The sequence below is a fragment of the Zalophus californianus genome, chromosome 9, assembly GCF_009762305.2.
Source record: "Zalophus californianus isolate mZalCal1 chromosome 9, mZalCal1.pri.v2, whole genome shotgun sequence".
NCBI lineage: Eukaryota > Metazoa > Chordata > Mammalia > Carnivora > Otariidae > Zalophus > Zalophus californianus.
In genome coordinates this window covers 82807550-82821678 of record NC_045603.1, presented here as the reverse complement: position 1 = coordinate 82821678, position 14129 = coordinate 82807550, and the positions used below count along the sequence as shown (strand labels likewise).

Below are 14129 nucleotides of genomic sequence, written 5' to 3'. Positions count from 1 at the left end.
CCCCCTACATTTTTGTCTTCCTACTATCTTCTTTTTTTTTTTAAACATATAATGTATTATTTGTTTCAGAGGTACAGGTTTGTGATTCAACAGTCTTAACACAATTCACAGCGCTCACCATAGCACATACCCTCCCCAATGTCTTTCACCCAGCCACCCCATCCCTCCCACCCCCCACCACTCCAGCAACCCTCAGTTTTTTTCCTGAGATTAAGAATTCCCCAATCAGTGAGATCAAATGATACATGTCTTTCTCTGATTGACTTATTTCGCTTGGCATAATACCCTCTAGTTCCATCCACGTCATTGCAAATGGCAAGATTTCATTCCTTTTGATGGCTGCACACACACACACATACACACCACATCTTCCTTATCCATTCGTCTGTCGATGGACATCTTGGCTCTTTCCACAGTTTGGCTATTGTGGACATTGCTGCTATAAACATTGGGGTGCATGTACCCCTTCAGATCCTTACATTTGTATCCTTGGGGTAAATACCCAGTAGGTAAGGACCATTTTTTAAATTTTCACCTTTTAAGATTAACCATTAGGTAAAGCACAGCAGGTACGTGTGTATACATACATACCTACACACACACACACACACACACACACGTATTATATATATTTAGAGTAGACATACAGGTAACAGAAATTGGCAATTGGGAATAAGAGAAAAGAGATTCCATCCTCATCTGACAAGGCAAGTGTGAAGAGACTATTTATAATTGATTGACAAAGAAAAGAGGTGTAAGTAAATTATTTAAAGCTTAGAAATACCTATTGGAAGAATTTAAATGACTTTTGTAACTACACTATAAGGCGAGGGAGGGGATTGGGGGGGATGTCAGGGTGGAGATACGAGAACTCAGCAAATCTTCATTTCTAAGTTAATGAAATTTAGAAAGTTGATAAGTCATAAACAGCATTATAGTTATATTTTTATATACTTAGTGAATACTAAGAAGTTATTAAAAATGAAAACTTAAAAGATTTTAAAGTGGCTCCTTCTGAGTAAAAGGTTTGGGCACAGTATACAGAGGAGCTTATAGAGGATTTGGTTCTGGATAGTTGCTTTCCTTATTCTCTTGTACACTTAGCCATGTGACATGTTATATCAGTAAAAATTAAACTGTATATGCCTATCAATCAATCTGTACCTTTATCTACGGAGACAGGCTTATCTAGACAGTGAAATAATATGAATGATGAAAATTCCATCATTAGGTAATTGCCAGCAGATGTATTAAAAATGCTTTAAGGATTTTAAAGTGTCTCTCTCTGAGTAAAAGGACAGAGCTTCAGGTAGCATTCTTGATCTTCTAGGAGAGGTCACCTATCTTCTCAAATGGATCTTCTACTTCCATTAAGTACAAGGAAGAGCAGGAAGTCACCCTTCAAGCTACTTCTTTGTATCTCCTCCATATTTTCTCGTCCAATAATCTATCTGAAAGCCTAGAACTGTATCCTGTCCAGTTGTGGTATATTTTATTTCCTACAGCAAAACATTAGTCAGAGCTCAAGGAGTTAATGCATTTCCTTCTCAGGTTGAAATGCTACCTTAATTGCATGGTGTTTATTCTTGGCATTTCCAGTCTCCTAAAGAGACAAGGTTACTTTGCAATCTCTTTGTCCTCATGTATGTGTGTGGAGTCTTGTTGGGGGGGGAGTAAAATGCTTCCAACTTACCACACTCAGAGAAAGAAATCATAAATCAGCAGGTCAGTCAGGTACTATTATTTCACCTTTCACGTTATTATGTTTTCAATACAATATTTCAATGGATTTTGTTCTGCATAATAATTTATCAAGAATTACCAAAACTCTTAATGAGCTCAGAGAACTTTGGCTCCAATAAAATGAAACCTTTATCACAAATTGGTTGAGCCCATGACTGCAACTTAATCATTCAATTGTACATAAGTCAAGTTATATTTTTATTTTGTTGGAATAAGTTCCCAGGAAAGAAAACTCATTTTAAAACTTTGGGCCATTAAGCCTTAAATGGTAGAATGTCGGTGAAATAAAAATGAACTGGGCCAAGACTTGGGAGAAACTTGGAACCCAGCCATTGTTCTACAAGTAACAACTTCGATGACATTGGGAAAATCTTCTAACCTTACTTGGTTTCAGTTTACAAATGTCAAAATGAGAGATAGGTCTAAATAAAGGCTTTCTTTAACTACAAAAATCTCTTGTAGTTCTAAAATCATATGAATTGTTGGAACACTGAACTTACAGTGTTCAGTGACTACTGCCATGTATATTATATTCTTTTTTTCCTAGAAATTCTCCTCTTGCTGGAAATACTCATTAAATTGTTCGTCATCAGAAATACAGAAGGAACAAGTTTTTCTCTCCTAATGACCTAGGCAAAAAATTTTCAGCATTGTGTGCTCACTACATGTCAGGTATGATTCCATTTAATCCTCAAACTAAGGCAGTGTCAGTTATTATAATTCCCATTTAATAGATGGGAATAATGAAACCAGAGGGATTAAGCAATTTTCCTAAGTTCACACAGCAGATGAGGTGTGAACATGCAGAGACTGAATTCAGGTATGTCTAATTCCAGAGAACCTGCTCTCTATCTTTATTTTTAATCATTTAATACAATTAAAATTGTATTTCATACAGTTAAACATAGTCCTATACCATGAAGAGCCAAGCTCTTCCCTATATACCATGGAATACGCACTGGCCAGTTAAGAATACAAAGGAACAGAGATTTGTCCTTTGCTCTACCCTTAGCTCTAGACAGAATCACTGACCCAAAGCTACTACTAGTCCTGCAAATGTATACCTTATGAATCGGAAACAATGACAGGTGATTGTTAAGTACCAAATCTTTGCCCCCAAGAGAACATAATGGACAACAAACAATTGAAACAATTTGTCAGAAGGGAAAATGCAACAGACTTGTGGAATCGCTTAGGAAAATTCAAACACTGAACTTTCAGTATGGGAATCCTGAGAAATACACATTTTAAAAGAAGTAAAACATCTTTAAAATTTCCCTTAAAAATATCTGAAGTGGATTTCATATTAGAGCATGTTATTGGACTGACCCTATTAGAAGATGCTAATAAGAACACAAAATTCCATTAAGTATTATTGAAAAAAGGTAAAAAAAAAAATTAAACTAGGACATGCTTCCCCCTCTCACTCCCAAAGCTATAGAAACCCTGTCCCATACAAAGCTTCAAGATAAAAGGAACTTGAGTCTCCAGGGACATTCAGTTTGTTGCCATAATGGAAGCTGAGTAGAGGTCACTCATTCATTTACTTTAAAAGGTTTTAGTAACAGTGAATGAGGTCAAGAAGAACCGTTGGTTTAGGATCATTATTGGAAACATAAACCACCACCTAGCTATCCCTATTAGAAACAGGTTGATTTAATGTAAAAAAGAGATTAGTCAGAAAATAAAATTGCTAAAAGATGGGCAATGTAGCATAAGCAAAAGATTTAAAGAAAAAAAAGGTTATTTTTTTAAAAATGTAGATATTTTTCTCTGAAATATCTATAAATTTCATCTCACATATTAATGTGCATTAAGAGTTAGCTAGGTACAGTAAGCAGGAATGCAAAAATATCCTACTTTTTTAAGGACAATAAAGAAAAATATTAAAGGAAAACACTGCTGAATGGGAGAAAAAGAAGTCGAACTTCTTAGTGTTGCTAAAATTGAGAGTCTCATAAAGAAACAGACAAGTTCTTGTGGGCAGATGAGATATTTTCTGGTATTATGACAGGATTTTATTTGTAAAATGTACTGATTTATGATGTTAGAAAGAATAACAGAAAACTTTTTTGTTTCTTCTTTTAATCTGAGTTATGTGAATCAACCTAGAAGACTATAACTCTACATAAAGTCTTTGCAAGGAAGTAATGTAGATCGAGTTCTCAATCCAATTAGAATCATGCAATTAGAGCTAAGGTTGCATTTCTAAAGAGAGAAAAACTGTTCATATAGAATTGATCCTAAGTGATTGAATAAAATTGGTGAATTTGCTAATTCTTATGGCATTTTCTCTTTGAATATATAACTACAGAGTAAAACCTACTACCACTTTTTCATCGGGAGTTGAAAGAAGATAGAAATAATAGGCCAAGAGAAATTTTAAATAACTTGGGCCATTAGAATATGTGAATGTTTGTGCATACACAAACTTGTTCATACACTTTTTTTTTAATCGAATGATACATACTTCAAATGTAATAAAGATGTCTAAATTAACCTCTCCTTTAAAGAGAACTCAGTAAAAGAATGAGAGAAATGTTGGGGAACATCATCCTCTTGTCATTTAACACAGCCATCAAGTGTGGAAATTTGTCCTGCTCTCTTACCCCGTCAATCTAATCCATCTAGCAGATCTGTCTACCCATCTAATGCTTTGCATGCCTTTACCAACTTTTGGGGCAAGCGTGTATTTATAATTGAAACCAAAAGCTTAAAGGCAGTCTTAATTGTGGGTCGAATAACATTGCAGCCCACTATTCTACCGATAAAGAAACTGGAATGCATTGTTTTCTAAAGCTCAAAGAGACAATGGTATAAAACATGTAAGAAAATGCAATCAGGATGAACAATGTAAGTTGGTGTTTATTTCTTCAAGGTCTTTAGCTCCATATTTAAGAAAGATAAGGGAAGTAGATCAATTCAAAATATACTATGTAAGTATTTGCAGATATCAAGTAAATGTATTCTATTGTAAATTTTCATGTAAGCACTGATTACGTGTGCATTGACAAAAATAAGTTTTATAATACTATTTGTTGTGAATCTGATTTGCCTTCCACGATAGCAGATTTGATTTTTACCCTTCTTCTTCCTTGTCAGATGCTGCCAAGGAAAAGGAGGAAGGGGAAAGAAGAAAAGCGAGAGAAAACATTCTCAAAAAGAAATGTGGCAAGGATTTACATGAGCAAAAAAAAGGGATCTGTTCCACATTTTTAATCTTCTTTCTCTACACATGCCCCTATAGCGGTCCTTCCCATAACTGAACAATCTCTCAATAGACTAATTTAAATATATTGTGACTTTCATCACTATTAAGTATTTGTAAGACTGCCCCAAATCAACAATTTATAAAATAGACTTTAGAAGTATGCTTTTAGTTAATAAATACATTAAAAGCTGTGTAAATGAATTCCTTTCAGATTGTCAGTCTTGCTCAGTACTTAATTTTTGCTTGAAACATCTCCTACTTCCCATATTAATATATGTATGTGTGTATATATATATATATATATATATATATATATATATATATATATGGCCATAACTGCTTTATTATCTTAGATTTTCAATTAAAAACATTTTAAATGTAGATAACCTGGTACCATCAATTAAAACTATATTCAAAGTTAGCATATTTAGACTGAACATGAAATCGAACAAACAATTTTTTGTATTTTTTTTTTAAGTACGTTCCATGCCTAGCATGGAGCCCAACAAGGGCTCAAACTCACAACGGTGAGATCAACAGCTGAGCGGAGATCAAGAGTCCAAAGCTCAACTGACTGAGCCACCTAGGCACCTCCCCAATGAACAGTTTTAAACCACTAAATTTAATAAACCACATTCCAGATATGAACAGATGGTCAACATCACATTAGGATTTGCTGCTCGTAATTACAGTTAAGGAGAGCAACGAATCCTGGTTGGATCATCTCACTGATGTTTCTCTGTCTCCCTCAAGCTATGACTAGCTCACTAAAATGTCAGGTGGACCAAGAATGAGCAAACCCTGATTGGGCTATATAATCCAGGGTAAAGAAATTAAGTATACCTGTCCCAATTAGGTAAAATGGGATAAACTTTGCTGGCAATGAAGTCTAAACATGATTAAATACACAAATGAAATAACGTAGACATGTTTGCTTCTGTCATTTATGATACTTATACTGAAAAAATATGCTGGATTCTCAAGATAGAATTTCAAAAGAATGATGAATTTTTCCTCTCTAACATCTGCTTCGAGAAGACAATGTTGCAGAAGGTGGATTCATAGCTCCATGAATTAGATTCCTTTTCTTGCTGGCTATAGCAAGTATGTATTGAGCACCTACTGTGTGCCTTGATACTCTATCCATGATTTCATTAAGTCCTCATAAATCTCTTATGAAATAGGTACTTTCGGAAAGGGAATTTTCAGAAGGGGAAAAATTTTTGTCAAAATTCATGCCCCAGCAAGTGGTGAAGACAGGACAACCCTGAAAACCCACTTTTTCCTTTTGTTATCAACATAGCTGCTTTCTTCCATCTTCATTGATGCTCCTCATCATCACACATTTCCATTTAAGCAAAAGATGCAGGTTATAGAGCCCTCACTCTTGGTCTCTCCAGGCAACATGAAGGGTGAAATTCTACTTGAACACCAAATCATTATCTTCCCTAACCTCAACCCTTTTGACACGTGGCTCTTGAGCATATAGTAAAACTGTCTTCTCTGCCATGGCTCTCTAACAAAACTTGCTGTACCTTTTTGCTTTGGTTCCCCTGCACATCCCTCACTGAGAACACTCATGGTCACATTTTAAACATTAAAGAAAGAGAAAATGAAACCTTCCTAGTGTTTCTCGGCAATAATTTCCTTTTTGCATAGGATGAAAATGACTGTCAGCTTGCTCAGATCGAAGCTCCCTGACAGTAGGGGCCCGCGCCAGTCACCATTTGCAAGATTCTCATGACATAGGAGGAAATACGGCAGGAATTAAGTAAGCCAAAAATAATTCTTATTTTGGAGGTTATTCCAGTTAGCTCATCTAAAAATTAGACTATAGATAGACAGATGATGATAGATAGATAGATAGATAGATAGATAGATAGATAGATAGATAGATATTTTTTTAATTGGAAGTATGCATGAAATGATGATTTCTGACCTGGATCTGTTGCTGAAGCAAATTGATTTTGTGTTGTTGCTGCAGAAGCTGCTGCTGTTGTCTTGCAATCTGTGGAGAAATTGCACATGAAAAATTTAAAAGTATATTGTAGTCCCAGGGGGATATTACCAATGTTCTGTTGCTCCAGGTTTGATTTGACACTGATTAAGATGATGAAAATAGATGTGCCTGTGCCCCTACAGTACCAGCAATTCATCCGTAAGTAGGATCAAACAAGATATTTAGTTTTCGGAACAGTTTCTTTTGGCCTAAAACAAATGAAGCCTAAGACACTCCAACAGTGATCCAATCCAGTATGAAACGGTAGAGTGTCAGAAATCTCTCTTCCTTCCTGGCAATACGTTAAGAAGGTACGGCCTCTGGCATTTTTATCTCTTTTCTACAAAAGAAACTGTTGCATCAACAGGGTACCCTGTGCTACCCTGGGAGTTTGCATTGTGGAGGCTGTATTCCTCACTGAGGTTTCAGTATTTGTTTTTGTTTTTTTGTGAATACTGCCCTCATTTTTGCCTCCCACAAACCCCTGAACAGTCAACTCCTCAGTGCACTCCATCACGGTTTCAGCTCCCATTCTCCACTAAAATGATTCGTAATAAAAGTCGCCAATCTCATTTTTAAAATATTTTTTTAAGGTTTATTTGTTTATTTTGGGGGGGGAGAGTGAGGGGGGAGTGAGAGGGAGAGCATGGAGCCCAACACAGGGCTTGATCTCAAGACCGTGAGATCATGACCTGAGCCGAAATCAAGAGTCAAAGGCTTAACTGACTGAGCCACCCAGGCACCCCTCATTTTTTCAATTCTAATGTGTTTTTTAGATTTCACCTTTTGTCCTTTCATCAAAATTCAACACTCAAGTTCTCTCCCTTGATCCTGAACTTTCTTCCTTGGCTTCCAGGACAGTACATTTTCCTGGTTTTGCTCTACCCTCAAGTCTGTTCCTTTTCAGTTACCTTCAACTGCCCTGTCTAGCCCTTCAATGTCGTAGTTGTATCCCTACTCCTGAATGTATGCCAAGTACTTATGAATTTGTTTCTCTCACTTCTGCCTTTGCTTTCAGTTTCAGACCCATTTTTCCAATGACATTCTCAAAGGTACTTCATATTCAACAAGTTCAAAACTAAATTCAGTTATGGTTATTTTCATGTTTTCATTTTATCTTAGGGACAGGGTTTAAAAAATCCATTTTTTTCCCCGAAGAAAGGTAGATGGTAGGAAAAGGAATATCATTCTTTTCCTTAAATCTGGTCCTTTCCTCCTACATGTCAATATTTCAGCTAATAAATCTTTTTATTAGCACTTAAGCATTTATCAAGAAACTGACCACCTCACACCCCTCCACACTTCCTCCCGTTCCAAGCCACTGTTCTCTCTTGCTGGGTTATTGTAATAGTCTCCTATTACTCTTTCTGCTTCTGCCTTTGCTCCCTACAGCCCATAATATGCCAGTATCTAGAAAGATCCTTTTATTATTTTTTTAATTTTTTTAAAGATTTTATTTATTTGTTAACAGAGAGAGAGAGAGAGAGAGCAGGAGAGGGAACACAAGCAGGGAGAGTGGGAGAGGGAGAAGCAGGCTTCCCGCTGAGCAGGGAGCCCGATGTGGGGCTCGATCCCAGGACCCTGGGACCATGACCTGACCCGAAGGCAGATGCTTAACAACTGAGCCACCCAGGCACCCTAGAAAGATCCTTTTAAAATATAAGTTGTGTCATGTTACTCATATTTTTAAAACCCTCTGTCTCACTCAGAGCAGAAGGCAGTGTCCATACGATGCCTGCAAGACCCTGTATGATTTCGCCTCCTGCTACCTCTCTGGTTTCACCTTCTCCTCTGTCTCCCTTTGTTACTCCACTCTCGCCACTCTCCTCTCCTGTCTCTTGAAGACGCTAAGGATGTTCCTATCTCCCAAGGATGTACCTGCTTCTGGGCCTCTGCACTTGCTTCCCCCTCCATCTGGAACCCTCTATGCCTAGATAACTGACTGCTCATTCCCTCACCTCCTGCAAGTCTCTGCTCAAATATCCCTCTGTCAATGAGGTCTTCCCTGAGCACCCATTTTAAAAGAGCCTCTCTCTCTACCTGGCACCCTCTAATTCTCTCCTTTATTTATATCCCTTATCAACATCTTGTTTGTTTACTATCTTTTCCTAATGAGAATTCAATACATTAGGAATTTTTGTCTGTTTTATTCTTTGCTATATCCCAGTAACTAGAATAGAATGTGGCATCAAATTGGTGCTCAATAGATATTTATTGAATGAAAAAATGTAGAATGGAGCTCAGAGTCCTGTGGAAAGGCTGGTCAATGAACAGATTCATTAGCATCTCTAAGGGCTATAATAGGAATATTAGAGTGCCCAGAGTAGGGACACCCTACAATGAGTAGGGAGTTTTAGGAGGAGGGTCAGAAAAGGAGTTCTCAAGAGAAGATATACCTAACCTGAATCTTAAGGAATAAGTATTAGAATGCCCTTCAGAGATTTTCCTGTGTCCTGATGAAAAGATCAGTGACTACAAGAGTGGTAATTACACATGCCAGCACTACATGGTAGAGAAGATCTAGGGGAGTAAAATAGGCTCTAGAAACCTGACCTGAAGCTTTCACAAAGGATCTTCTCTCAGGCTTTGTAGGCATCATTGTTTAGCATCTTTCCAACACAGGAGAGAAATTCTGGAAGAACCTAATGATTTCTAAAATTCCAAGGATAATGTCAGAAAAAGTAAAAAATTCTAGAATCCTTTGATGATATGTGGGGATGGGCCAGAATGTGAAAGAGAAGAGGACTTTGCTCTCTATTAGTGATTGCTCTGAGTTTTCAGGACAAATATGCCCTTAGACCCACCAAAGTAGTGATTCTCTACAAAGAAATATCCCCATTTGACTTACAGTTTCAGAAGCTCCTAGAATTTTCTAGAATTCAGATGTTTGAAAGCATTGAGAATTATGAACAAGAAAAGAGCAGTGTTTTTCAAGACTGTCACAGATGAGCATTCTGAACTCTTATCATGGTGGTAAAGCAAGAGAAATATGGGCCATATTCAAGAACAGGTCAAATATATCTTTAAGAAAAATGATGAAGTATTTCATTAAACGTGAAAGCATCATCTTTCAAGCAGAGATGAACCACCAAGTAGGGAGGAATAAACTGAAAGGGGGGTCACTGCAAATGTAATCTGAGTATTTCTTCTTTCAACTCTGCTAGCTTACATTTTGAAAATTGTTAAGGTTTTGCAGGGATGTGTGGACACTTACCCCTGACTAAATAATGGTCTTCTTCCATTTGGGACGGTGAATGGACAGAGCCCAGAATATGGGATGGCAAAAGGGAGTTAGCCCCAGAAGAGATGTATCATGTCTGTATATAAATTCACCCTATGGCACCCTCTTTCTTCCCTTCCCTTTGCTACCAATTTTAAGTAATAGTTCTTATACATGGCCTCCATTTTCCTACTACACATTTGTTAATTCTTATGCCTTATTTCTACTACTAAAGCTCCAGAGAAGCCAGAGTCTTAAAAGGCCAACAGTGAGAAACTAAATGACAAATCTAGTAGCTTTGTTCTTCTGGAACTGTTCATTTTCTTTTATTTACCAGCTATATGCCAGTATCTCCCAAGGATCCACCCTTAGTTCCTTTCCATTTTCTAATAATATCACCATATTCTAATGTAGGGCTTACAAACCTACCATTCCCTCATGAAACACTCTGGCCCCAGATATTAATATGGCTGCCTCTTGTATGTCATTTAGATCTGAGTTCAATTGCCAGGTCCAACCACCCAATCTAAGAAACACTGCTTTGCCATACCAATCAATATTTATTAAATATCTCTAATTACATTTCATCAAATAACTTATCACTGTCTAAAATCATTTTGTAAATTTCTCTTTTCCTTTGTTAATCATCTCTCTATTTCCACTAGAATTTAGGGGCTCTATCTTACTGGTTAATTGATGAAGCCTCAGAAGTTAGCACAGTGCCTGGCACATAAGAAGCACTTGATTATTATTTGTTGAATAAATGAATGAAACTTATCTACCCCAGTGGTTTAAACCACCATCTCTATGTAAATAAACTAAGAAATTTAGTTCAGCCCTCTTTTCCAAACCGTCGATTGGTATTTCTAGCTGTTTTTTACGTACCTCCAGCTGGACAACCTGACAAGAGCTCTAATTAAACACAATAAAACCACCTGTTATTCCAAATTTGCCCTCCTGACTTGACCCATCACCCAGGCTCAACATCTTTCCTCATTCTTTTGCCCAAAGAATTCAACTAATCATAATTTTCCCACCTGTTTATTCTTTTCTTCTCTTTTTCTGTGGTCATTTAGTTTAGATTCTAAACTATCTAGTTTAGATTCTCACTCCTTATTGAAGTTATTATAATAGGCATCTAACTAAACTTCCTGGGCCATAATTAATTTACTTCATTTGTTAAATCCTACTTATTCTTCAGAGCTCATACCAAACACCTGTTGAATGAATTCTTTCATGGTGTCCCTGACTGGAAATGTTCTCTTGACACGCCATGATTCTGTTTGGTACTTCTCTCATGACCTATCAGAATTTCACCTTGGTTATAATTACTTCGATGTTCCATACCACTAAAGTAGTTGATAAGCTTTTTCAGATCAAAGTGTTTTTGTTTGTTTGCTTCTTTTGTATTTTGTTTTTTTATTTATTTATGTGAGGTGGGAAGAAAGACTTTTATTAATCTTTGTGTGCCTAGGAGAGTGTCCTATAAATAGCAGGCAAACCATGTCTAAGGAAATTGTGTCCCTGGCTCCTACTCACCTGTTCTTGTTGCTGTTTGGCCAACTCCATTTGCTGGCGTTGTTTCTCGATCTGAGATGCAGCCAGTTTCTTCTGCTCATCGTGGGCAGCCAGTAGCTGCTCTCGCAGACTGGTCAGCTGATTGATCATACCCATGAGCTGCCTCTCCTTCTCAGCTAGGCTTTCGGGAGTCCCTGAAAATAACATGGCAATAAAACATATAAGAAAAGGGAAATGAGAAGAGTGATTATTCAGTGACAATGATTCTGTTGTACGGAGAACTATTCTAAATAGAAGGATAACACACAAACATAGGCTTACTTTCTTTCAGATTTTTTAACTCCACAGTGAAAAGCGATGGGTATTTCCCCCTTACAAAATATCAGAATGAACAAATATTTTGATTGTTTTTTATGTATGACAAGTAATAATCCATAGTTTTTAACTTTACAAGCAAATCAAAAAATGGTGGGGTGAGCATCTACTATTTTAATGTTCTATGCTGGGATCTGACGAAAAATAAAAAGAAGCCTAAAGCACAGCTCCTTGCCCTAAGTAGTTTTTAATCAAATTAAGGAGGCAAGACAAAACATGAACATTTAATAACCATAATTATTAGGAGATCAAGTTATTATCAGTAATATGATTCTTTTTCAAAAAAAGAATCTTGAAGAATTAGAACCAAGGAATTCTACATTAAAAAGGGGAAAAAATCTATTAGCCAATCAAATTTTAGACAGTTTTCTCGTATGCCACTCAGAGGCTTTCTTCAAAAATAGAATATAACTAGCAGGGAAAATATTCAAGATTGAGAATATAAATTCAGGCTATCATGAAATTATGAAATATGGTTGAAAAACTAAGAGATCACATTATAGTCACCAAAGATTATAGTTAAATTCAGCACTTGGAGAAGAAGTCGCAGCAGTCATTTATGATAAATAATATGCTCAGGATATTTAAAACATGCTATGAATCTTCTTTGTTAGGTTAAAATACTTATTTGGTACACCAAAAATGTGAGCAGTTCACTGAAACAGGAACAATATCACTTTTAATTGTTCTTTTAAAATTCACCGGATAGACAAGACCCCTATGGTAAAGCACTCACAGCAGGAGAGAACATACTTTTTAATTACAATTTTCACTTTAATATAAGACACTAAGCACTATTTTAATAATGCATTTGCCACCTGTATATGTAATTAGATGGAAGGATCTGTTATAACACAGTCACCCTTCCCCATCCCACTGTATTTCTCTCTAACAATTTATGCTGAAAATGCATGTGCTTTTTAGGAACTAGTAGCTATAGTTAGTGGCTTATAATTTTCACTGGCCCATTTGGAATGGAAATAAAGTTTCTAATGTAATTTAGATAGGCTAGAGAATAAGTATCTAGAAAAGAAATTATGCGTGAATAAAAGTCAAGAATCATGCAATGTATTATTATGAATACCTAGCATTATTCAGGGCAGGTGCCCAATAAATTATTGCTAATAATTTACTATACTTCAGATATTTGGATTCAATTGAACAGAAGAACACTTATTCTAAGAATAACAACAATATGATTGTTGCAATTAAAATTCTAATAATAAATAATCTAAATATATACTGGGAAGATTTTAAAGAAAATATCAAGTGATGGTACAATGTACATCTTCACACATCATTAGTAACCACATTTCTAGCAATACATACTAAGAAAAGTAATACATATCAGGCCTTGTAATCCTCATTATCTTCAAAAGGATAGTTTCACTTATAAAAATCTAGCCCATGGGCACCTGGGTGACTCAGTCAATTAAGCATCCAACTCTTGATTTTGGCTTAGGTCATGATCTCAGTGTTGCAAGATTGATTGCGCCCTGTGTCAGGCTCTGTGCTGGGTGTGGAGCCTGCTTAAGATTCTCTCTCTCCCTCTCCCCTAGTCCCTTACCCTTCTTCCTCCCTCTTAAAAAAAAAAAAAATCTTCTTTATCCATTCATCTGTCGATGGATATCTTGGCTCTTTCCATAGTTGGCTATTGTGGACATTGCTGCTATAAACATCGGGGTGCACGTACCCCTTCGGATCACTACATTTGTATCTTTTGGGTAAATACCCAGTAGTGCAATTGCTGAGTCATACGGTAGCTCTATTTTCAACTTTTTGAGGAACCTCCATACTGTTTTCAAGAGTGGCTGCCCCAGCTTGCATTCCCACCAACAGTGTAAAAAGTTTTTGCACAGCAAAAGAAACAGTCAATAAAACCAAAAGACAACCGACAGAATGGGAGAAGATATTTGCTAATGACATATCAGATAAACAGCTAGTATCCAAAATCTATAAAGAACTTATCAAACTCAACACCCAAAGAACAAATAATCCAATCAAGAAATGGGCAGAAGACATGAACAGACATTTTTCCAAAGAAGACATCCAAATGGCCAACA

At 36.5% G+C, this 14129-nt stretch overlaps 1 protein-coding gene across 18 annotated transcripts in view; it reads right to left on the bottom strand.

The window, feature by feature from the left end:
• The window catches only part of SOX5 (SRY-box transcription factor 5), a 1040220-nt gene that overhangs the window by 196774 nt on the left and 829317 nt on the right, over positions 1-14129 (bottom strand). For 17 of the 18 annotated variants that reach the window (XM_027594377.1, XM_035729355.1, XM_027594379.1 and 14 more), the window contains 2 exons: positions 11713-11885; positions 6894-6962 (listed from right to left, as the gene is read on the bottom strand). In XM_027594377.1, coding sequence (XP_027450178.1) covers positions 6894-6962; positions 11713-11885 — 242 coding nt within the window. Of the gene's footprint in view, positions 1-6893; positions 6963-9506; positions 9600-11712; positions 11886-14129 lie in introns of those variants that run through there. The other variant, XM_027594390.1, reaches the window with a different exon arrangement.